The sequence below is a fragment of the Marmota monax genome, unplaced genomic scaffold (genome assembly GCF_021218885.2).
Source record: "Marmota monax isolate L192 unplaced genomic scaffold, Marmota_monax_Labrador192_F-V1.1 WCK01_AAM20220418_F8-fsc00001, whole genome shotgun sequence".
NCBI lineage: Eukaryota > Metazoa > Chordata > Mammalia > Rodentia > Sciuridae > Marmota > Marmota monax.
Genome location: NW_026693777.1, coordinates 50,881,987 through 50,905,693, shown reverse-complemented (window position 1 = coordinate 50,905,693; position 23,707 = coordinate 50,881,987). Strand labels below are relative to the sequence as shown.

Genomic DNA, 23,707 nt, shown 5'->3' with positions numbered 1-23,707 from the left:
TCTTGACAATATTTCATCTGAAACAAGTTGGAACTAAAGTTTTAGATATTTTTGATTCATAAATGAAGTCAATTTTGTCCAGGCCCTGGAATATAAGAATCATGTGAATGTGTTGATCTATACAATTTTTTTTTCTAGCCCCTTCCTCCATTGCTGCTTTCTTTGACAAAAATTCAAAAGTAAGGTCTGAGGATAAGCGAAAAGGATTGTTTGACTAAGCCATTTGTTTTTGCATTTGATGTCTTTCCAGATTGTTCTCCCAACTCACACTGATGCCTAGAGCCCACCTAATTTCTGTTCATTTTTGCAAAGTTACTGCACCATGGCAGGTCAATGGAAGCCTCAAGGGAAAAACAGAAGTGCGTTCCAGGTAAGGAAGCTATCACAGCTTTATGGTCGTTTATTAAACAGCATGTCTCTTTTTGGAATTCAAGTCATCAAAACATCCAGGGAGAGTCAGACATGGACTTGAAACCTCTTCTGTTGCCCAGGGCCTCATGTTTTAAAGGACCCTGCACTCTACTTAATGATCTAATGTCAACATCTTTAAATTCTTAATAATTTCTGAAAAAAGGGAATTTTCATGAATTATGTAATTGGTTGTACAAACTGTAATCCACTGATTTTCATTAAGTTCTTAGAAAAGAATGATTTTTATTTCAACCATGTTTTACTTGTTACCATGGAGCATCATTTATATTCTACCAAAAGCAGAAGGCTGTTTAATTTATGCCTCATCTCCTTTTAAATTTATCCCAGAGAACTATTGAACTTTATTTTGAAATTAGTTGAAACTTTCCTGTGCAAGTTCACTTCCTTAACTCATTTTACTAATTCCCTTTAATTGAAATGTATTATTTTCAATTTATTCTAGTAGTAATTTAACAGCCATTATAAGCAAAAAAGTCAACATTTAAATTGTTTTACTTCTGTGCATTAAAAAAATACACTGTGCATTAATTCTGTGCATTAAAAAATACACTGATGAATGGGGAATGGAAGGACAGCAGAATAAAATAGACATTATTATTGCTGTGGGTATATACGTGACTGCATGACCAATGTGATTCTGCAACCTGTACACTCAGAAAAAAGAAATTATATACCATCTGATTCAAATGTATGATATGTCAAGATCATTGTACAGTTATATGTAACTAATTAAAACTAATAAAATACACTGATAGTACCTTTTAATCAAACTGTTATATGCAATATTCCTGATGATATATCATAAACAGTTTTCTGTCTCTAAATCTTTGTCTTCCATCTCGCATATCTCTTACCCTTCTCAATCTGACTAGCCCAAGTCCCATTTTTTTCCATAAAATTCAAATGACAGCTCTATTCATCTTTTGTTCTATCTGAACACTTATTTTTGTAATGGTTGTCACACATGACCTTTATTATTATTTCTTATAAGTCACATATTTATTTATATTAATCATATATTTTAAAATATTAAGAGACGTAACTCTACCCCCTTTAATCTTAAATGTGTAATTTTACCAAGCACATCCCTATAATTTTATAATGTTGGCCATTATATATATATGAAATATATGTTTTAGTAAATAAAATATATATTTTAGTAAATAAAAACATGATGCAATCTCTTCATCCATGTTCTCATGACCATTAGGGCATTAAACTTCTGAATTCCTCTTATTTTTGCCTTCTCATTGTTTTTTTTTTTATTCTCTAGAAATGTTTTTATGGTTATTTTTTAAATACCTGCATACTTCTCACATTCATCTACTCATTTACTTATTAATTGATGCACACAGCAAGTATTTATATATTGACTGTGGTACTGCCACTGTGAAATTTAGATATTCAGCCATGATTACACCATTATTTCTATCCTCATAGAGCTATGAAATCTTCATGTTAACATGAAGAAACTTTTGTGGCAATAAAACCTTCCTAGAAAAAGTGACTTTTAATTCAATATTTAACATAAGAGCTAAATAGTCAAGAATGGATTGGAAGGAGAGGGACAGAGAGACTTCTAAGCAGAAGAAATAATGTGTGCAAAGTTTGTAAGGCAAGAGGAGCAAGGCTTGGTCTCAATTAAAATTACTTTCAACTCACAAAAACTACTAGATAATAAAAATAGGATTATTACTTATTAAACATTCAAATATTTAAATTGTTTTTGTGGATCTCACTAATGTGGCTTCTTAAAGTACTTCAGGAAGAGGATAATATTATCCATGCTATCTACAATAGCCCAAAATGTCTTGAAATTCTTGAAGGAATTTGAGATGAGGACATTCAGCAAGAATCATGTCGAATTTTTCTATAGACTTGTGCATCAAAGGAAACTGTAGAATTTGATTTAGAGGCTCAGAATTTAAATGTTTACCTCTGTTCTTTTTTAAAGTTCAGGGGCTTGAAAGATGAATATTTAATACTTTGTAGCTCTGAAATTTTAACCATATTTAAATATATAGAAGTATTCAAATATAAGTATTGTACTTATTTAAATAAATACAAGTTACAAATTATAACTTGTACCATATTTTATTAAAATAAATATAAGTACAATCTAAATTTATGTCAATGAACAGTATCTATTTTGCTTCATTAGAAAATACAAGTACCTCCAAAGAGCATTGAAGAATTCTTAAAGCTTCAAAATTGGGTGAGTAGAACACTCTACTTTATGTGCCAATGTATCTTTCTTTTATAGTTTAAATTTTAAATTTACATTTGTAATAATATTGTCTCATTTGGAAATAATTACATCATATTTTATCTGTTTATGTTATATATTATGCACAATTATATATATAAATTAATTATAATTGTATATAATAGTAGGCTCATTAGGATATATTCATAGCTGTGCATTGTATAATTTGGTCTGTTTCATTCCCCTGTGCCTCCCATTTCTCTTCTTTCCCCCTGGACCTAGTTCTCTACTCTACTGATCTCCCTTCTATTTTTGTGAGATCCCTTCTTTTCCCCCTTTTTCTCTCTAGCTTGCATGGATGACAGAAAACATAGGATCCTTAACTTTCTGAGTCTGGCTTACTTCACTTAGCATAATGTTATTCTCCATTTCCATCAGTTTACCAGAAAATGACATATTTTCATTATTATTTATGTCTGAATAAAACCTCATTGTGTATATATGCCACACTTTCTTTATCCATTCATCTCTTGATGAATAGCCAAATTATTCTTAATGAATAATTTGGCTATTATGAATTATACAACTATAAACATAGATATGCTTATATCACTACAGTAGGCTGAATTTCATTCTTTTTAATAAATACTGAAGAGTAGTATAGATGGCTCATATGGTGGTTCCATTTCTAGTGTTTTGAGGAACCTCCATACTGATTTCCTTAGTGGCTGTACCAATTTACTACCCCACCATCAGTGAATAAGTGTTTTCCTTCACATCCTCACCAGCATTTATTATTATTTGCATTCTTTTTTATTTGGTTCATTTTGTTATATATAACAGTAAGATTCATTCTGACATAATTATAAAATGTTTATAATTTTATAACAAAATACATATTTTGTTCTAATCCAGTCCCCAGATACTTCCCCCTTGTTATTTGTGATCTTGATGATGACCATTCTGTGGTGAGATGAAATCTCACTGTACTTTTGATTTGCATTTCTCTTTTTTTTCATGTATGTGTTGTCCATTTGTATTTCTTCTTTTGAGAAATGTCTTTTTATTTCATTTTCCCATATATTAATTTGTAGGTGTTTTTTTTGTTTTGTTTTGTTTTGGGGTGTGCATGTGTGTGTGCACATGCTAAGTTCTTTAATTCTTTTTCAGGATATTAATCCACTGTCAGGAGAGTGGCTGGCAAAAAAATTTCTCCCATTTCCTCCACTCTTTTTATGCTCTTAATTGTTTCTATTATTGTGCTGAAGTTTTTAAATTTGACACCATTCCATTTATTAATTCTTTGTTTTCTATCTTGAATTTCAGGATTCTTTTTGAGAAAGTCAGTGCTTGAACATTTATGTTGGAGTATTGATTCTATTGTGTTTTGTCTAGCAGTTATAGATTTTCTAGTCTGATTCCTAGGTCTTTGATCTACTTTCAGTTGACCTTTGTGCAGAGTTAGAGATAAGAATCTAGTTTTATATCCAGTATTCCCAGCATCATTTGCTAAAAAGACTCTTTTATTCCAGATATGGTTTTGGTGGCTTTGTCAAGAATCATAACTATCTCTGTGAGTTTATCTCAGTGTCTTCTGTTCTATTTCATTGGTCTTTGTGTCTGTTTTTATGTCAGGATCATGCTTTTTTTTGTTATTACAGTTCTGTATAATTTGAAGTTGGGTATTATGATATCTCCAACATTGCCCCTTTTGCTCAGAATTGCTTTGGCTATTATTTTATTCTTCCATATGAATGTTTGAACCATTTTTATTCTAGTTGTGTAATGACTGTCATTGGGTTTTTTGATGGGAATTGCTCTGAATCTGTATATCTCTTTTGGGTCTATGGTCATTTTAACAATATTAACTCTGCCTATTCAAGAACATGGAAGTCTTTCCATCTTCTGGTGTCTTCTTCAATTTCTTTCTTCAGTGTTCTATAATTTTCATTATAGAGGTCTTTCACAACTTTGTATAGACTTATTATTAAATGTTTTTTGAGGTTATTTTCAATGGGATTGTTTTCCTGATTTCTTTTTCAGAAGATATTATTTTCAGGATATTATTGTTTATATATTTTAGGATGTTGATTTTTTTATCCCGCTACTCTGCTGAATTTGTTTATTTGCTCTAGAAGTCTTCTGTGAAGCTTCTTTGATCTTCCAAGTATAGGAACATATTATCTACCAATAGTAGTATTTGATTTCTTCCTTTCCTATTTGTATCTCTTTTATTTCCTTCTCTTGTCTAATTGCTCTGCATAAAATTTCAAGTACTATATTGAATAAACATGTGAAGAATAAATATCCTTCTCTTGTTGCTGATTTTAAAGGATATGCTTTCCATTTTTTTCCCACTTACTATGACATGGGCTTTGGTTTTATGGTATAGAGACTTTATGATTTTCAGGTAAGTTCCTTCTCTCCCTAGTTTCCTCAGTGTTTTTATCATAAATTGGTTATAAATTTTGTTGAAGGTTTTCTCTACATCTATCAAGATGATTATGTGATCTTTGTCTTAAATTCTATTTATGTGGTAAATTACATTTTTTGATCTGCATGTTGAACTGTCTTTGCATCCTGGAATGAAATCAACTTGATCATGATGTATAATCTCCTTAATGTGTTGTTGAATATGATTTTTATTGATGCATTTTAATTATACATAATAATGGGTTTCATTATATCATATTTGTGCAGGCACAAAACATAATTTGATCAGTCTCATTCTCTAATACCACTTCTTTCCTTCCTCTCTTACCTCCCTCACCGACTTGCTCTAATCTACTGATCTTCATTCTATTATCATTATTATTACTTTAATTAGTACATTATAATTATATACATATGTATGTGATTAATTGTGGTATATGGATATAGCATAATTTGATTTTGTACCCCAATATTTTCCAATACTCTCCTTTCCTTCCTTCTCTCAATCCTCTTCCTCTACCCTATTGCAGAGTCTGGCTTTTGGCTTTTGGCTTCTTTCTCTCTTTCTTTTTTATTTATTTATTTTTTCTTGTTGTTGTTGTTGTTGTTCTGCGATTGAACCCAGGGACATTTTACCACTGAACTACATTCCCAGTTATTTTTTATTATTAGGCAAGCTGTCACTAATTTACTTAGAGCCTTGCTAAGTTGCTGAGGCTGGCCTCAAACCTGCTATCTTCTGGTCTCAGCCTGCTGAGTCACTGGGATTATGAGTGTGCAACATTGCACCAGATTTCTAGCTTATTTCATTTAGCATGATATTCTCTAGTTTCATCCATTAACCACTAAATGATATAATTTCATTCTTTTTTTGTGACTGAATAAAGCTCCATTGTGTGTGTGCGTGTGTGTCTGTGTCCCATTTTCTTTATCCATTCTTCTTTTGACCAGCACTAGGCTAATTCTATAACTTGTGATTTGTACTGCTATAAACACTAGTAGGCATGTATCACCACAGTATGCTGATTTTAGTTCTTTTGAATAAATACCAAGGAATTGGATAGGTGAGTCGTATGGTAGTTCAAGTCCTACTTTTTTGAGGGATTTACTTACTGCTTTCTAAAGTGATTGTACTAATTTTCGTCCAATGTATAAATGTGTCTTTTCATACCACATCCCCCAAGGAATTATTATTTTTATTCTTGGTGATGACCATTCTAATGGGGGGTGAGATGAAATCTCTGGTGTAGTTTTGATTTGCATTTCTAAGGATGTTGAACATTCATATATTTGTTGACCATTTGTATATCTTCTTTTGAGAAATGTCATTTTATTTCATTTTCCCAATTATTGATTAGACTATTTTTGTTCTTAAGTTTTTTCAGTTCTTTATGTTTTCTGGATGTAAATCTGTCAGAGGAGCAGCTATCAAAGATTTTCTCCCATTGGATAGGTGCTCTCTTCACATCCTTATTTCCTTTGGTGTGCAGAAGCTTTCTAATTGGATGCCAACTCAATTATAGATTATTGGTTTTGTGAATTAGCATCCACATATTGGAAAATACATTTGACCTGTGGTTCTTTGGGATTGGCTTATTTTGCTTAGCAGGATATTCTCTAGCTTCATCCATTAACTGGCAAATGCCATAATTTCATTCTTTAAGGCTTGAGTAATATTTCATTGTGAGTATATACCACACATTTTCTTTTTCCATCCAACTATTGAAGGGCACCTAGGTTGGTTCCCTGGCTTGGCTATTGTGAATTGAGCTGCTATACACATTAATTGATATGGGTGCATCACTATACTATGACGATCTTAAGTCCTCTGGTTATACACTGAGGAATGGGATAAATGGGTCAATTTAAGGTTCCATTCCAAGTTTTCTAAGGAATCACTATACTGTATTCCATAGGAGTTGTGCCAATTTGCAGTCCCACCAGCAATGTATGAGTGTACCTTTATGCCCACATCCTTACCAACATTTATTGTTGCTTGTATTCTTGATAATTGCCATTCTGAGTGGAATGAGATGAAATTTCAGTGTAGTTTTGATTTGCATTTCTCTAATTGCTAGAGATGTTGAACATTTTTCATGTATTTGTTGATTGATTGTATTTCTTTTTCTGTGAAGTGTCTGCTCATTTCCTTAGTCCATTTATTGATTGGGTTATTTGTTTTATTGGTGTTAAGTTTTTTGAGTTCTTTTTATATCCTGGAAATTAATGCTCTATCTGAAGTGCAGGCGGTAAAGATTTTTTTCCCATTCTGTAGGCTCTGTCTTCATGTTATTGAATATTTCCTTTGCTGAAAAGCAGCTTTTTAAATACTGAATGAAAATGGTTTCAGTGCTCCAATTAAAAGATATAGACTAGCAGAGTGGATTAAAAAACAAGATCCAACTATATGTTGTTTGCAAAAGACTCATTTTAAAGGTAAAAACAGCCACAGACTGAATGAGAAAAGATGGATAACGATATTACATGCAAATGGGGCCCCAGAGTTGCTACTTTTATATCTTACAAAGCATATATCAAACAAAAAAATAATCAGAGAATAATAATAATGTTCACATGAAAACTGAAATTGAACATTTATCTCTTGTCATATACAAAAATTAACTGAAAATGGATTAAAAGACTTTAAAATAAGACTTGAAGCTGAAACTACTAGGGAAAAAAAAAACATTGGGGAAAGCTCCTTAACAGTGGTGTGGACAATGGTAATTTGGATATGACCACAAAAGCACAGATAAGAACAGCAAAAATAAACAAATGGGATCACATCAAATTAAGAAGCTTCTGTAATGCCACAGAAATAATTAGCAACATGAAAAGACAACCTACAGAATGAGAGAAAATATTTGCAAAATATCCATCTGATAAATGATTATATAAGGAACTCAACTTAGTAGCAAGAAAACCTTATTAAAAATGGGCAAGGATATTTCTCAAAAGAAGCATACAGATAGCCAACAAGTTTATGTAGAGGTGTTCAATATTACTTATTATCAGAAATACAAATTAAAACCACAATGAGATGTCACCTCATACTTATGAGAATGACTATATCAAAACGACAAAAAAAATGTTGGCAAGGATGCGGAGAAATGGAAACTTTGGACAGTGCTGTTGGTATTGTTAATTAATAGAGGAACTGTGGGAAGAATCAATATAAAAAATTAGAACTACCATATGATCCAGCAATTCTACTTCTAGATATATCTTCAAAGGAAATGAAATCAGTATGTCAAAGAGATACCTGCACTCCCAAGTTCATTGCAACTGTTGTTCACAACAGCCAAGATATGCAATCAACTTAAGTGTCCATCAACACATGAATGGAAAAAGAAAATGTAACATGTATATTTTTGTGTATGCATATACATATATACATATATACCCATATAATGTAATGAAATATTATTCAGCCTTACAAAAGAAATAATTCCTGTCATTTGCAATAACACAGATGAACCTAGGAGACATTATGCTAAGTGAAATATGTCAGGCCCCAAAAGACAATTACTGCATGTTTTAACTTACATGTAGAATTTTTTAAAAAGTGGAACTCTTAGTATCAGAGAATACAGTGGTGATTGTCAGAGGCTTATAGGGGGAGTAGGAGAAATGGGTTAAAGAATAGTTTTGGTTAGACAGGATGAATAAATTCTGGAGATCTATTGGACAGCATGGTGAATCTAGTTAATGTATATTTGCTGAGAATAGGTCTTAAAATTCCTTACCACAAAAACAAAGCAATATAAAACCTATATGAGGTAATGGATGTGTTAATTAGTTTTACTTTGGTAAAAATTTCACAGCATATATATACACACACACACATCAAAACATTATATTGGTGCACACCTGTAATTCCAGGGGCTCAGGAAGCTGAGACAGGAGAATCATGAGTTCAAAGCCAGGCTCAGCAACAGTGAGGTGCTTAGCAGCTCAGTGAGACCCATCTCTAAATAAAATACAAAATAAGGCTGGAGATGTGACTCAGTCGCCAAGTGCCCCTGAGTTCAATCCCCGGTACTCAAAAATAAATAAATAAATAAATAAATAAATAAATAAATAAATAAATAAATAAAACCTCACATTATATTGTGTACTATAAATAGGTACATTTTTGTCAGTTATACCTTAATAAAGCTGGAAAAAAATAAAATTAAGAGAACTGCCTCATACCTTTCCTCCTCCCTCTCACCAACATACTGAGAAACTACGTCAGACCCAAAGGGACTAAAATGGCACTAAGTTTAAACATAATGTGTGATTCTGAATTTGATTATTTTCTGTAGAGCACATCATTAGTTTAAGTGATGAAACTCGAATAGAGTGAGATTAGATAAAAACAATATATTTATGCCAATTTCCTGATTCTGGTGTTATATTGTTATTTTGTAGGAGAATGTATTTGTATTTTTTTAAATATATGCTAAAGTATTCAAAGATGATGGGCCATAAACAACTTACTTTCAAATGATTCAAGAAACAAATTTCTTATAAAAACTCTGGTAGTTTTTCTGAAGTATTTTTTCTTACTTTTCTTTAAAAATTTAATAATAAAATGCTGTGAAATAAATCTCAAGTTTAGCTCATTGATTTTGAATTCTATTATTTAAATTTATTAAAAATGATTTAATTGTTTCCTCTCCATTGGCAGGATTATTGGCCCAAAGAAATCCACTTAATAGAAGACAAATATGTACATGATATGAACAAAATAAAGGAAGATAGTTCATTTACTTCAATTTATACACATCTATTGAAAAATGTCCCTCAGATATTTGAAGCAGACATGAACATGGAGTTAAGATTAAGGGAATGTTCACTTCTTTTGCAAAACCATGCATCCAAAATATTTGAATGGGACAAAGTTATTTGCAAAACAAGTAAGCCTTATTTTTTTAAATAAGTAAAGTTATGGTATATGTGTCTGGGTGTCTATTAGTCTATCTGCTGCCTCTATATGTGTTCTCATAAAGAATGAAATACAAGAAGAATATCTTAAAATATAAAAGATATCTTAAAATATCTTAAAACAAGAATATATATTTTAAAACCTCTTCATTTTAAAATGATTCAGTACAGATTTTCAGCTAAACACAAACATGTAGTTTCAAAGATAGGGTTACTAGGACAATAGTTATTAACCTTGTAAAGTTAGAGTGTAGGTAGCAAAATATCAGGGAAACATGGAAACAAGACTTTATCAACTGATATAGAAAGTCACAAGCAAATCCTCAAGAGTCAGGATAAAAGAACCTAAATTTCTAAAGCCGAACAGTAAAAAAGGGTAAGAGTTGATCACATGGGCTAGGTTAGGTTTTATAGGAGTATTCAGAATATGGTGAGGAATAAATGAAGGAGTAAAAAGCATTCTGCAAGTAATGATAATGATAATTTTTCCTTTTCAGGATTTGTGTACTTTTCGAAGAATAATTTTAAGTATTAATGGTGGTTCTTATTCTTGATTTAATGAAACTTTGCCATATAGAAGTCTTGAAAACAATGATACTGGTTATCTTCTATTTTAAATAAATAGTTATAATGTTTAGATATTTAGTATTCTTCTTTGACTTTAGGTTTTTCAAATTCTGAGAACATTTAAATATACTATTAAATTCTCTATTTTAAGTTTTCATGTTGTTTTAAATTGTAAAATTTTATCATTTTTTGAATTCATACAAATTATATATATATATACCTTATATGTATATGATATGCAGATTATGTGTGGGATATATATATACACACATATATGAATATACATATATACAATATCTATACACAGTATATATACAGACATACATACGAAGCTTATGTGTGTGTGTGTGTATATATATATGTATATATATTCATAAATTCTTTTCTAAAATAAAATATCTACAAGTAAAAGAAAAATAGGAACATATCTCTTCAAATATTCCTCCTGGTTTAAAAATAATAATTATAAATATATACCTATATATTCATTGTTCTCAGTATGTAAATATCAGAGTTTATATTTAAGTCTAAGTATCTAACTTCAAATCCATAACCTTTCTATTGGCCATACACCATTGTGCATTGTGCTTTATTTAAGGTAATCATGAAATAACCAAATCTAAGTCACTGAGCTGTTTGAAAAACATGGACTTGTTCAGTAGAGATTGATTGAGATAAAAATTTAGATAGAGAAGTAAGAGCCATAGACATGTTAGGTGAAATATGATATTTCAGAAAAACTAAAGAAAACAGAAGATATGTAATAGTTCTAGTTATTCACTGAGAGTATAACTAGTATTATGTTTATGAAAATCATTAGTTGATCTCAGTGAATAGTTTCACATAATTTCTTTAAACTATTGAAATTTTTCATTTCTAAAGGATATATTTACATATGTTTTGAATTCTGTTTTTAAGGTTATGAAAAATTGGAAAGATATAAGGCATTTCTAGAGAAGTACCATACACACAAAAAGATAATGGTATGATATTTATATTTTTATCATTTTTCAAAAATTGTATTTTCACAGAAAATATAAACATTGTAATTTCACAGATAAGCACTAATAATATTTAAAAATTATTCTTTTTAGTCTTTGGTTATCTAACAATGATGTCTGTGTTTTAAGTAACTAGCTGGACTCTTCTTTTCACATTCAATTAATTAGTGTTGGCCTCTTCACATTACAAATTATTTGAAGATTCATTTAATGTATAAATATTCCATCCTTTGGTTATTTAGCAATTTGTAATATACTTACTAGTATTAATCAGCCCTCTTCCTTTAGAAAAAAATAAAAATTTTTATGACCATTATATTTGTCAAATTTAAAAGTCTCCTTGAGATTTTGATTAAAATTATAATATACTTTTGAATTCCTTATACATAGTCCATAGTCCTTTTCAAAACTATGGTTTAAAAGCTGGATGTGGTGACATGTGCATCGAATCCTAGCAACTCTGGAGCCTGAGGCAGGAGGATAGCAAATTCAAGGCCAGCCTCAGCAACTAAATGAGTCCCTAAGCAACTTAGTGAGACCTTGTCTGAAAATAAAACATAAAAAGGGCTGGGGATGTGGCTCTGTGGTTAAATGCCCCTGGGTTCAATCCCTGGTACAAAACAAAACAAAAGTTCTGAGATTACATAATGTTAAAGCAATAAAAAGACTTTGTCTCTCACAACCACACACCTCATTTCATTTTATTTTTAAAATTTCAAATAAGTTTTCATCTTACGCTTCATTATAAATTACTAAAGTAGTAACTTAAGAAAATTTATATTTTGACAATTGAATTTGTGATTGATACGTGACCCATTCCCTTTCTAATATTAAATATATATTTTTTTGTATTTGGTACCCAGGATTGAACTCAGGGGTGCTTAACCACTGAGTCACATACCCAGCCTGTTTTTCTTTTTATTTTGATCAGGGTCTCCGTAAATTGCTTTGGGCCTCACTACATTGCTGAAGCTGGCCTTGAATTTGCAATCCTCCTGCTTCAACTTCCTTAGTCAGCGGGATTATAAACATTTCCACTATGCCCAGTTAAATATTTTATTTTTTTAATGTTTATAAACCTGATAGGCAAAATTTTTGATAATTTATGTATATGCCATAAATTGCATGTCTTTTACTAATAGTTTTTATTAGCTTTGTGTTTCTATTATTGTGAATTGCCTGTTTATGAACTTTGATGTTTTTTTGAGCTTATTTTTATTTCTAAGAGCTGTTTATGCTTTAAAAATATTAGCTCTTTTCAATAATATGTTATTTTTATCCTACCTTCTCTTAACCCAAAAGTGTTTTTTACTATATTAAATTTTATATTTTCAATTATATGTAATTTTTACAAAATTCCTTCAGGGTTATTATATTTTAGAAATCTTCCTTTATCACAGAGTCATAGACAAAATCACATGTGTTCTTTTGTATTATTCTAGTAGTTTTTTAAGACTTTAATTCTTTAATCTATCTGTTATTTATTCTAGCAAGGGCATAAATTGTAATCATGTTATTTTAAGTCCATCAAGAAATTTGTGTGATTTTTCTCCATAACAGTTCTACACATTCTTTGTTTTTATTTCCCCCCTAGGTATTTTCAATTTTCATCAATAATAGCAATGTTTTTTAATCTGTTATTAACTGTGTTGTTCTATTGAAAATTATCATTGCTATATAGATATTATTCAATTAAAGGAGATATTACTCAGTTTACGGGTTTATCATGCTATCTCTGGCATTTATGATAAGGGTATTTGTACTTTGCTATTAAGTATAACTTTTAATATTTAGATACTTACATTTTCACATTAATAACATTTTTATTTCTAGTTTATTAAAGTATATATGTATGTGAGTAGATGTAGATTAAATGTAAATATCACTGGGCTCAAAAACTTGAAGAAATCTCAATGGTTTGAAATTAGAGGGAATGAGTCCACTGTAGTGAAAGCAGAAGTTATTTTCATCCTTTAATCTGTGAATATGGCAGATTATATTGTCAACTTTTCAGAAGTTGAATCACCCTCACATTGTTAGGTTATACTTTTTAAATGCATTATTGATTTTATTTTGTTTTATTTAGATTTTTGCATGTATGTTTGATACATTATTATTTTTCCTGTTATCTGTAGTTAGTTTCAGTACCAAAATGATAATAACCTCAGAAAATAATGTTCTTAGTTTTAGCTCTCTTTCTAATTTAAAATAGTTTTTAGAATATAAAGATATTATTTTTCCCTTTGGATGTTTTATACATAATGCTGAATGAAGATAGCCAACCCCAAAAACTCAACTGCCTAATGTTTTCTCTGATATAAGGAGATTGATTCGTAGTGGGGTTGGGAGGGGGAGCATAGGAAGATTAGAAGAACTCTAGTTATGGCAAATAGGTGGGAGAGGAAGGGAGGGAGCATGGGGGTAGAAATGAGGATGGAATGAGATGGACTTTATTACCCCATACATGTATGAAGACACAAATGGTGTGAACATACTCTGTATACAACCAGAGATATGAAAAATTGTGCTTTATATGTATAATATGAATTATAATACATTCTGCTGTCATATACAACAAATTAGAATAAAAAACTTTTTTTAAAGTAGCTTGCAAAAGTTATTAGCTAATTTATAATTTATGTTGCTCAGTGGAGTTAGGTTGCTGGAAAACTTTGTGGAAATTAACTAATTACCTAAATAGCAACTCTAGTAAATTGTCAAAACTAATATTAAGTGAAAAAAGCAAGTTACCAAGTAATATGTGCATTTATATCTTTTTAAAATTTCAAAACACAAAAGAAGTTTTGGGGCATGTGTGGGGTATGGGTATGTGTGTGTGTGTGTGTGTGTGAGAGAGAGAGAGAGAGAGAGAGAGAGAGAGAGAGAGAGAGAGAGAAAGTATTTTTAAATGAATGGAAGGTATATAAGCCAAAAAGGAAAAAAAAAGGGATTTTAGTGACTATCTCAAAGAAATGGGAACAAAAGAGTAGGACTAGAGATCATGGTCAAAGAGAATCTAAACTTTTATTATGTAAACAAACTATTTTATTTTAAATCTGTAGTCTTAAAGCAAATTCTGAATGTCAATAATAACCTATTATAGGTTGTGGGAACATATATTGGAACACTGGTAGTTATATTATTCATTAAATTTTATGCAAGTTTTAAAAATTCTGACCCTTGAATTTTATTAGATGACTTTCAAAGTCTCTTGAAATTACCCTTAGATCAATTAAAACCAACAAAAGCATTAATAATCATTGTAATTAAATATATATGTTTTATTGGACTTCTTAATTGGAATTTTAACATGTAAAAATTCTTTTACTTAGAGTTTTAAGTTTTTATTTTAAATATTTTCCAGCTTGCAGATGAAATGGGGACACAGAAGAATATAGAGGTATTCAAAATTTCTGTTTTTCTAGATTGTACGTTAGGAGTATTACATGGGGCTAAAAGAATGCTTGTAATAATATAGATGTAACTATAAATATAGATAGAGGTACCAGAAAAGAGAATTGAGAACAGGTATAGAATCTTTCTCTTTTATCTATTTCATATTTATGTATAGTGTAGTTAAAACTTTTGATCATTTTTATACAGGCCAAAGTTAGTTCTGAATTGTGGAGTATTTATTTATTGATTTATTTTTTGTTTTTGAATCTGTCATATGAATATGAAAGGGCTCTTAATTTTTCAGAAGCAAAAATATGAAAATTTTTCTTAGGAGGAATATATTTTATTCTTAATAGATTAACTTGAAACAAAATAATTATATTAGAATGAGTTAAACGTATCTGTCTTATATATTCATATGAAACTACTATACTAAGAAGAGTGAAATAATTACTATTCTATAATATTTCCATTTTTCTAGGGTTGCAACTTCTCAGGATTCAAAGCAAATGAGCTTACTCAATTACCCAGACATTTGGATGCTAAACGAATTTATCTTTTTATTTTAAAAGCCCATGACTTTGATGTATGTAAATATTATTTTTATTGTATAATAAACTTTAAGAATATGATTTAATGAATCACACCTTTACTTAAAGCTATGATAAATTAGGTGTTAAGCAAGATACATTTACCAAAAGAGAATGTATTAGACACCATATTAGTGCCTCAGGAGTCTGAGGATGCTAGTGTACACTGGATTGACATGTGACCATAACAGGTACTTTTTCCTCTGTTTCTGCTCCATCAGCTTAGGATAGTTTAGCCTGCTACTTTGACCTTGAAATAACTTAATAGAGCCCTTTTCCATAGGCCTTTTGTATGTTCCTTTTTAAGCCTAAAAATATTCTGGGGCATTTTTTTGTAGTATCCCTACAGAGTAACCAACCAAATGATGAAAAGATACTGGTATAGAAAGGTAACTAGGTTGTCAACTAGTGATTATCAGGGATGGGTTGAGGTTGGGATGTTTACAGATAAAACTGATCATTTTTTCCACTGCATTTAAATTTTCTACTTTTTATGTCTCAATACATTACATGTATTATTTTTCTTTAAAAAGTACTAAATATAAGTTAAAACTCTACTGGTTACGTCCATACTATACTTAGTGGCCTATTTAAAAGAAGTGCTTCACAAAATACATGATAAATAATTTTCTTGCTACAAAAGTTTGCATGATGTCATTTTTGTTGACTTTTATTTGAGGAACATGAATTGATATTTGTGGATTTTATTAAAATAGATGTTGAATTCTACTGAATGTATTATTTATAACCTTTTGTGAAGAACAAAAATGATCTTTGAATCTACAATTTTAAACCAAAATTGGTAAATAGATTTAACCTTGTGAACCAATTTTGATGAATTGTCTACTTAAAGGGAACACTATATTTAGACATATTGATGAAGACAGCTTATTGAAATAGATATTTTTGATTAATTGTTGACATTTGTCTTCAGTGAAAAATAGGAAAAATTATGGCATTTTTGCTATTCTTGGCCTATCCTAAATCATCTTTTGCATAGTTACTAGCCAAATATAGTTATTGAGCATATGAAATGTAGATGTCACTGAGAACCTGAATTTTTAATATATTTCTTTTAATAAATTTATATACAAATCTGAAAAATAGCATATGACTCAATTATTTAATAATGCTCAATTGTGCAACAAAATTATAAATATGTATTTTATGAAGTCTATAGATTTAATATTTCTGATAATAATAGTATTTAAATTGAGATATGCTATAAGTATAAATATATATTATAATTCAAAGATCTAATACTAAAAATAATGTAAAATTATTTACTAATAATTGTATATAAATTATTAACCATTAATCATTATATTAATCATTATTATAATCAAATTATTAATCATTAATAATTGTATATGTTATATACAATGAGGTATTATTTTAAATATATTCAGTTTAATAAATAAAATGTGGAATTAAAATTAATTTTACCTTTTACTTTGTATATAACTATTAGAAAGTTTAATATGTACATGGCTCATGTAAATATCTATTTGGCTGTGATAGTCCATGAACATTGAAAACATACTCTTTATAAGGCATATTTACACTAACATGTTTCTTTAATATATTTTAATTTGGTTTCTATGTATCTTTTTTCCCCATAGGAAAGAATATTTAAAATCTGGAAGAGTCATTTTCTCTCAGAATCTTCCATTGCTCTTTTGCATGACTCCTTTTGGTGGTGGTTTCTCCATAAATTTAAGGCAAATAAGATTTTTAAAGTTTTTTTAATAAGTTGATTTGTAGCATATAATTAATTTGTAGGTAGAGAGAACACTGGTAAAATGTTTCTCTATCTTTTCATAGAGATTAGTTTTTGAACGTAATTATCATGTATGTAATATTTGTAGACTTTAAAAATCCTGTTTAAAGTCTCCTTTTTCAGAGGAGTAAGACTTTCATATGATTTCAAAGATCCTAAATCTTTTTTAATCAGAAAAAATTAGGAAATCAAACACTGTAGTGAGCAATAAAATTGAGGATTTATTTAAAATTGTAATGTGCTGATAAACACTAAACAGAAAGTCCACTATAAATCACTGATATTGAAGAAGTTCAGTTTGAAAATATAAGTATACAGTTATAGAGAGTCTTTATTTGATTCAGAAGCATTAGAACTTCTGATTAGGATTAAAAGGATAAAGAGGGGATATTTGGGAAATAATAAGAATGGAAATAAGTAGCACATAGACAGTGTTTGACTAGAAGTAAGTATATTCTAATATTCTTAATATTTTAAAAAATTGTCCATGGTACCTTGGTTCCCCCCAAAAGGTGCAAAAGAGTGAAAGTGTATCACTTCCACACAACTCCATTCATTAACAAAAAGCCATATGACCTGCAAAGTCACAATATTTTTTAATCTATCATACAAAGTAGATTCCAAAGCACTTAATATTACCAGGGATAGAGGGAATAAATACATAATGATAAAATGGTAAGTTCATCAGTATGACATAAGAATACTAAATATTTATGCACCTAATAAAGTTCTTCAGAACACATTTAATTAAAAACTTTTAACACTTCAAGGAGAAATAGACAAACTCATAAGTATAGTTCAAGATTTCATCATCTCACTCTCAGTAATTGGTAAAATATACAGAAAATCAGAAATTACGTAGAAGACTTGAGCAACACTGACAAACAACCTGACAATTATAAAACACTCTTCTAATCTTGCTCACTTTGTGTTGCTATAACAGAACACCACAAAATAGGTGATTTGTAATGACCAGAAGTTTATTGGCTAACAGCTGTGGAGGTGGGAAAGTCCAAAATATAGGGGTCTAGGAGCCAGTATTTGGCAAGGTTCTCCATGCTATGTCATCCCATGGCAGAGAGCCATGAGGAGATATTATGGTTTGGATGTGAGGTGTCCCAGAAAAGCTCACATGTGAGAAAATACAAGAAGGTTCACAGGAGAAATGATTGGGTTGTGAGAGTCTTAACCCAATCAGTGAATTAATCCCTGGTAGGGATTAACTGAGTGGTAACAGAAATTCGAGGGTGTGGCTGAAGGAGGTGGGAATTGGGACATGGGTTTGGGATATATATTTATATCTGGCAAGTGGAGACCTCTCTCTGCTTCCTGATCACCATATAAGCTGATTTCCTCAGCCACCACGCTTCTGCCATCATGTCTTGCCTCACCTCAAGCCCTGAGGAATGGAGCCAGCCTTCTATGAACTAAAACCTCTGAAACTGTGAGCCCTTATAAAAACTTTTCCTACTGTACAGTAGTTCTGGTCAGATATTTTAGTCACAGCAGCAAAAAAACTGAGCAAAACAGAAATTGGTACTGAGAAGTGGGGTCCTTGTTGTGACTAACCTGACCCTGTGGTTCAAAAGCTTTTTGAGGTTTTTGGATTTGGTGGGAGAAATTTTGAAATGTGTAGCAGTGTAAGCTGGAAAAGCTTTAGTTTGTTGTAACTGGAGATTAATGGTCGATTCTGGTGGGAGTGCAGAAGACCAGAATGGTGATAGGACCATGGCCAATGAAGTCTGGGCTCAAGAGGGTTTAGAGGAAAAGGAGGAGACTATTGGTAATTGGAATAGAGTCCATTTGGGTTCTGTTCTGGCTGAGAAGTTGTCTGCATTTTGCCTATGTCCTGAGATTCTCTGTGAGGCCAATTTTAAAAGCAAAGGACTTCTTAATCTGGTGGAGGAAATTTCTAGGCAGCATAGCATTCAGGTGGTGGCACAGATATTGCTGGCAACTTTTAGCCAAGTTTATTGTGATATTCAAGAGCAGAAAGAAAGCAGGAGTGGGGAGATTTGAAAAACTTGGATTTGAAAAGTGAAAGTAAAATTAAGGCTAAGGAAATTGCAGTTGTTAAAGACATTACTGCCACTAAAGAAATGTTAAAGACTTTGCACAGAGACAATAAGAAGATGGCTTGAGAGCATCTCAGGAGCTGGCAAGACCACACCCATCTCAGGCTCAAAGAAGTAAGGTGAAAATTCTTTTGAGAAGAGATCAGTGGGGCACCCTTCTTGCACAAAGGGACCTAGGAAGTTTTTTCAACATACTCAGCTACCCAGACACTCCAAGGCTGCTGCAGCCATGGTCCCTGGAGGCTGGGCTATTGCTCAAGATGATGGCAGACCTTGGTGTCAACCATGTGGTGCTGGTTCTGCAGGAATTCAGGATGCTGGAGTTAGGGGGTCATGGAAGTTTCCAACAAAATTCCTGGAAAGGCAGGCAAGGTGCAGCAAGGTTGGAGTCCCTGAGGGCATCACTTGAGAAGACAGAGTATGGAGATGTGAGGAGGAAGCTTAAGTAGCAATGGAGATCCCTGAGATTAAGAAATGCCAGTAACATGGGACATTGTCCTAGGAAAGCTGCAGGAATCAAGCAGGGACAAGCCAACAGAAAGGCCACTTGGGCTGCAACAAACAAGACCACAGGGGCAGAGCTACACCAGCCCTTTGGAGAGGACATCATGCCATGTGCTCCAGATGCTGGACACAGACCTATGGGACCTGCTTGCCCAGCTGGATTTTGGTCTTGCTTTGGTCCTATCCCTTCTTTCTATGCTTCTCTTTTTGAGAATGGAAATGTTTGTTGTATACCATTATATATTAGATACTTGTAGGTTGCTTTTAATTTTACTGGAGCTCACAATGTAAGATTGCCTTGACCCTCAGGGAAAACTTTGGACTTGAACTTTGAGCAATCTCAGAACTGTTGAGACTATGGGGACTCTTGGGAGTGGACTAAATGTATCTTGCATTGACAGATGAATGTGAGCTTTTGGGGGCCAGGGGCAGAATATTATGATTTGGATGTGAGATGTCCCCCAAAAGCTCCCGTGTGAGAAAATACGAGAAGGTTCAGAGGAGAAATTATTGGGTTGTGAGAGTCTTAATCTAATCAGTGAATTAATCCCCTGATGAGGATTGAGTGATAACTAAAGTGGTAAGGTATAGCTGGAAGAGATGGGAATTGGGGCATGGCTTTGGGATATATATTTACATCTGACAAGTGGAGACCTGCTTTCTGATAGCCATTTAAGCTGCTTCCCTCTGCCAGGGTGTCCTGCCTCATCTTGAGGCCCGAGGAATGGAATCAGCTGCCCATGGACTTAGACCTCTGAATAAAACTTTCCTTCTCTATAGTTGTGCAGGCTAAAACAGGAGGAGTTGAACCACTTCCATAATAGCATGCTCCCATGACACAAATGCCTGCTATTAGGTCCCACCTCCAATACCACAAAATCAGGGATCAGGTTTCTAACATATTTACTTGGGGAGACACATTAAAACCATAGTACCTATCAACAACAGAAGAGTACACATTTTTCTTGAGTGCACATTAAATATTTACAAAGATATACAATCTTCTGAAATAGGAAAACATCCTAATAAATTTATAATAATTCAAATCATACAAAATGTTTTCATGCAAAATTGTATTATAAAATGAATAACAGTAAAGTATCTGGAAAAATCTCCAAATATTTGGAAACTAAAGAGCATACTTCTCAATAACCACAGGTCACACCAGGAATCAATATGAAAATCAGAAATTATTTTGAACAGATTAAAATTTGTAGAATATAGCTGAAGCTGTATTTAGGGAGAAACTACATTACAATGTATATCTGTATTTGGAAAAAAAAAAAGGAGAACATTCTCAAAAACTGTGATCTCAGCTTCTTTTTTAATTTTTTTAGTTTTCAATGGACCTTTGTTTTATTCATTTATATGTGGTTCTAAGAATCAATCACACATGCTAGGCAAACAATCTGTCACTGAGCTACAACCCTGGCCCTCAGCTTCTATCTTAACAAGCTAAAAAAGGAAGTATGAGTGAAACTTAAAGTAAGTGTAAGAAAAAAAAATAATGATCAGAGTAGAAGCCAACACAATTTAAAAAAAAAGAAATTAAAGAAAAATCATCAACATTTAAAAAAGAATGAACATAAAACTTCAGACTCTTCCAAAAAATTGAATCTCATCCTAAAAGTTAGGAAGCATTACCAAGGTAGCAAATCCAGACAAGATACTACAAGAAAAACAAACCAAAAATTACAGATCAATATTTCTTATGATGAGTATGGATGCAAAAATCATCAAAATATACTAGCAAACCAAATCCAGTAGCATATTAAAAGGGTTATACACCATGACCAATAGGATTTATTCCTGAAATGCAAGGATAATTTAACATATGTTAAATAACTTGATCTAATGGATACTTTGGTAACCCAAATGTCCAACAGCTGCAAGATACATTTTCTTATCAAGCATACACGAAACATTTACAAAATAATGATTCTACCATTTTGCTGTTTAGTTTCTTAAGATACACACACTAGGTTGAATTATATTAATCAAAAACATACCCTGGAAATTTCTGTCTTGTGCAAATTTCTTTTCTCCTCTTCACAGGTGTTAACTATAGATTATGTAGTTGAAACATGCTTTCTTGAGTAAATTATATTTGTATTGTATATATATAGGTATATATCACTTCATTTAATTCTCAAATAACTGTATATGTCAGAACCATTGACATAAGTAATCAAGAATTGCTATTAGTGTTATTATTACTATGATAACAGCAAAGAAGTTAATAAACAAGTATGCAAATTATATTGGTAGTTAATAGACCTGGATTATAGTCCAATTCTTGAGTATTTAACTGGATAGCTTTACACGTAGAAGCTAACTCACAATCCGAAAATGAAAGGAAGAATAGAAATGCAGTAAATAAGACAATGAGGAATGGAGGGAAGGGACGGGCTATAGACAAAGGAAAGACAGTAGAATGAATCTGGCATCTGACATAATTTTTCTGTGTACATATATGAAAATAATACAGTGAATCTCACCACCATGGACCTCCATAATAATGGGACTCCAACTAGAATAAGATATATTCTGTGCTTGTATAATTATATTATAATGGATTCTGCTGTCATAGATGACTGAAAAGAACCAATAAATTTTTAAAAATAATAATTCCCCTTGACATTTCTGAGATCAGAGCAGTCACTGAAGTAGAAGGATTTAAGCTAGGTGATATGTAATTTCATTTTAGGTCTAAGATTTATTAATAAATATCTATAAATCCCAGGTTATTTTGTTTGATGATTTCATTACAAACTACCTTAAATTTGAAAATTTGGGGGGTTTTGTTACCAAAAATCATTAATGCCAGCTTGCACTTCTACAGCCTATGTCATAAATGAGTTGGAACTGTTTAATTCACCTTAATTGTATAATGACTTTAGATGCTAATTCACCTCTTTGTTGCTTAGCAGTGCAAGAATCACGGTGCTACATTGGCATTTTAATATTGACATTATTTTTATATATAGATGTGTTTCTTCTTAAAATATATTTCTTTTGTTTCCAATTTATCTCTCTTATCATAATTGTATTAGTTCTGTCTCATTCCTTATTGCTTTAATTTCACTCTGTATTACTGATAATGAATGGATTAGAATTGTAGGGAACTGAAGTTAACTAAGCCATTGATTGCCTTCTACATAATAAATACTGTGCAAGAACCTTCATTAACTCCTCATGTTTGTGTTTTCTGTGTACCAGGTATCATGTTTTGTGTACAAAAACGTGATCTTTGTCCCTATTAATTTTACTACACTTCTTTAATGCATTGTATATCTGTCCTACACCTGTCAGATAAGAAAACTGGGGCATAATTATCTCACCAAAGGTAATGCAACTAATAAATAACAGAGCCAGTATTCAAATTCAGGTTTGCATGATGCTAAAACCCATCCTCATTCCCTTATACCAATTGGCTTCCCTTTAAGAATAGAAAAACTACTGATATTATACAAATAAACTCCCAATTGTATTTTCCCCTTATATTTTTGTGCATTATAATTATACAAAATAGTGGGATTAATTGTAATATTGATTTTAATTTCATACATATTTTAATTTTCAGCCTAACAAAAAAAATCAAGATTGCTTATTTGATAGAATTTCAGAAAGTTATGTGACACTTTTCATTAGCATACCTTTAAGACGGAAAGATGCATTTTTTCAGGTAATGGTAGAAATGAACAGTTATGTTAATTATTTTTAGAGTGAATTAAATAGAAAAAATAGTTATTTTGTTTAAACATATACAAGAACACATTTTGGGGGCTGGGGAT

General features: G+C 31.3%; 1 protein-coding gene across 1 annotated transcript in view; it reads left to right on the top strand.

The window, feature by feature from the left end:
- The first annotated feature begins 322 nt into the window (after window positions 1-322).
- Fam227b (family with sequence similarity 227 member B) overlaps window positions 323-23,707 on the top strand; it is a 49,583-nt gene continuing 26,198 nt past the window's right edge. Inside the window, exons 1-7 of the mRNA XM_046460734.1 lie at window positions 323-370; window positions 2,594-2,647; window positions 9,744-9,972; window positions 11,486-11,550; window positions 14,933-14,968; window positions 15,446-15,550; window positions 17,177-17,275. Coding sequence (XP_046316690.1) covers window positions 323-370; window positions 2,594-2,647; window positions 9,744-9,972; window positions 11,486-11,550; window positions 14,933-14,968; window positions 15,446-15,550; window positions 17,177-17,275 — 636 coding nt within the window. The remainder of the gene's footprint in view (window positions 371-2,593; window positions 2,648-9,743; window positions 9,973-11,485; window positions 11,551-14,932; window positions 14,969-15,445; window positions 15,551-17,176; window positions 17,276-23,707) is intronic.